Consider the following 2,633-nt stretch of genomic DNA (forward strand, 5'->3'; position numbering starts at 1 on the left):
GGTGAGAAGCGCCTGGCCGTGCTACGGCTCTTCTGGATCCTCACCATCCTCAGCCTCAAGTTCGTCTTCGAGATGCTGCTGTGCCAGAAGCTGGTGGAGCACACCCGGGAGCTCTGGTACGGGCTCATCATGTCGCCCGTCTTCATCCTCCTCCAGCTGCTCATGATCCGAGCCTGCCGGGTGAACTGATGGCGAGGGAGCGGGCTCCGGATCGCTGCCCTCGCCCCGGCCGGGGACGTGCCTGGCTCGCCGGGGAGCCCTGGACTCGTAGCGACGGTCATTGGGCTTTTCCCCTTCTTTATTTCTGTACAGAGGGTAGGTGGCAGTTACACAGTGTTGGCGCTGTGTGAGCAAGGGTCTGTAATTAAGCACGCTGCTGTGCTGTATAGCATTATGTTTCTTCGAAAGATCCTTTTGTGCCGCATCCTTATTTCAGTTCACTCAGCTCTTGGTGTTATTCTTAAAGTATCCTGCCATACAAGCACTGTTTGATATGCCAGTTATTTTATTTTAAAATAAAAATGCACGGAGGGATTAGTTTTATTTATAAAATTATTTTTTCCTAGAAAGCATTTGTACTTAAAACTGCTGCCTGGAGAACGGGAATTACCTGCAGGTTGGTTGGTTGCTGTAGATGTCCTCGTACACCCAGATCGCTGCCAGCCGGAAGCGCTGCAGCTGCTGCCTCGCCTGCCCTGCCCTGTCTGAGGCCACGCTTGTAACGATGCGCTGGCTTCAGCGGCAAATCTAATTCATTTCCATCTGTCCTCTTACTTCCCTGAGCACTTCAGGCCTTCAGTGCGCTGGCAGGGTTTTATGGGGCCATGCTCTGAGCCAGAGAGAACTGATGTGTGTATTTTTTAACGGAAACATGTTCTTTTTCTTTGTATTTCAGTTCCATTCCGTAAATATCGAGATGGGGATGTTGGGAGGGCGAGGCACGGGGACAGGAGTATGCATGGCTGATACTGGTTGTGAATGGGGGGGGATCTCACTGAACCCCAGCTTTGGTGTGAAGCACCGTCCTCAGACCCCCAGAAAGCGTCAGTAGTTCAGTATTCCTCGGGGAAGTGTGGATCAACAGGTTAAATGCCAATGTCACGGGGAACTCCCAGTGCCAAAGACACTTCGGCGTCACTTGTGTTCAGCTCCCACCACGAGGGTCTTGCAAACGCTGGATCTGCTCTTCACCTCTCTGTGAGACGTTGAGTGTTGCTTTGGAGCCCAGGCCCAGAGGACTGGTCTCCTGACACCAAGTTTTACAGATCTTTTTGCTCTTTTGATGATGTTGACTTTGACAAAACATCTCCTGGGGGCTTTCCCTCCAACCTCAGCTGCTCCCTGGCCCATCCCATCTTTGCCCCATCTACCCAGCTCCTCCTGGTACCACCTCTCTCCTCTGCTGTGCCCAGGATCTGTTTCATGCAGTTAGGATCTTGAGATGGAGAACTGCTGTATAACCAGCTCTCCAGTTCAGAGTCGCTTAGCAGAGGCCTGAGGAGCACCAGGAACGTGTTCGTGGGTCTGATCTCCCCTGTGAGATCCTCTGATGACAAGGAAACAAGTGGCTGCTCCTTTTCTCTCTAGAAAGCGGGTGGGAACTGCGAGGAAGTTTCTCGTAGGTGACGATGGTTGTCCCTTCGCGCTGTTGCCAGCTCGTCCTGACTGTCATGAACCGGTGGTGGGAGAACCAAGGGCCGGGTCCAGCAGGATCCATAAGCTGACACAGATTTAGCCCAGACTGGGCCATACTGGGGCTTAGCCCCTGATGCGCGGTGTGACCTGCTCCCCACCAGCCTCTGTTCCGGTGGCACCTGGCTCCAGCCCTGGCTCGATGTCCCCAGTGACTCTAGATGGCCTGGTGCCGGGATCTGGTGCTGTAAGTACAGGACGGGAGCACCCATTTTGCTCGGTCCTTGCACACTCTTAGGTGCTGCTGGGCCCCGAGCAGTGGGACCTGCCTTACAGGAGCTCCTCCTGCTTCACCTTGTGATGTGGTTTTCCAGGGCTTGGTGTCACCAAGGTGCAGCTGTAATGTCCCCAGATGCTCCTCTGGTCTGTCCGCTTGGAGCAGCCGCTTGCTCACACGGGCCAAGCTATGGCAAAGCAAGGACACATCATCTGGGACAAGGCGGCCAGCTGCTCCTTGTTGACTTCCACCTCACACCAGTGTGAGTTCATCCCCGCTCTCGGTGTCCCCGGGCCGCGGTTGTGCCCACAACGCGCCCGGTCGCTCCGAGTGCACGTGCCACGGATGTTGCAGATACTGCGTCACCAGCAGCAGATACTGCGTCACCAGCAGCCACAGAGTCACTGGTGTGGGTCTGGGGAGGGTGAGGGCTGGGGTAAGGGGCAATGGGGGTGAGACCAGGGGAGCAAGGCTGGGGCCGTGTCGGGGGACAGCCAGTATCTGCTGACAGGCATGAAGAACCGGAGCCACAAAGGGTGGGGGACGCGGTTGGTGAAGGCGGAGAGGAGCAGGAAGAGCAGCAAAGCCTCTGAGTCAGGAGGGGACACTCACTGAGTTGCCCTGGGGACTGATCGGTGCCTTTGGACTCTCCCGCAGCTCACCAACCATATGGCTAATTGAACCAAAGAAGGGGCAAAAAAAAAAAAAAGATCAAACAAATGAA

General features: G+C 55.2%; 1 protein-coding gene across 1 annotated transcript; it reads left to right on the forward strand.

The window, feature by feature from the left end:
- Positions 1–3: 3 nt before the first annotated feature.
- TMEM203 (transmembrane protein 203) lies at positions 4–189 on the forward strand (the record flags this gene model as incomplete). Its single annotated transcript, XM_009575716.1, has 1 exon — positions 4–189. A coding segment is annotated over one exon (186 nt), but the record flags the coding sequence as incomplete, so codon positions are not given.
- Between the last annotated feature and the right edge of the window lie 2,444 nt (positions 190–2,633).

This window comes from Fulmarus glacialis, unplaced genomic scaffold, assembly GCF_000690835.1.
Source record: "Fulmarus glacialis isolate BGI_N327 unplaced genomic scaffold, ASM69083v1 scaffold20524, whole genome shotgun sequence".
NCBI classification, from domain to species: Eukaryota; Metazoa; Chordata; class Aves; order Procellariiformes; family Procellariidae; genus Fulmarus; species Fulmarus glacialis.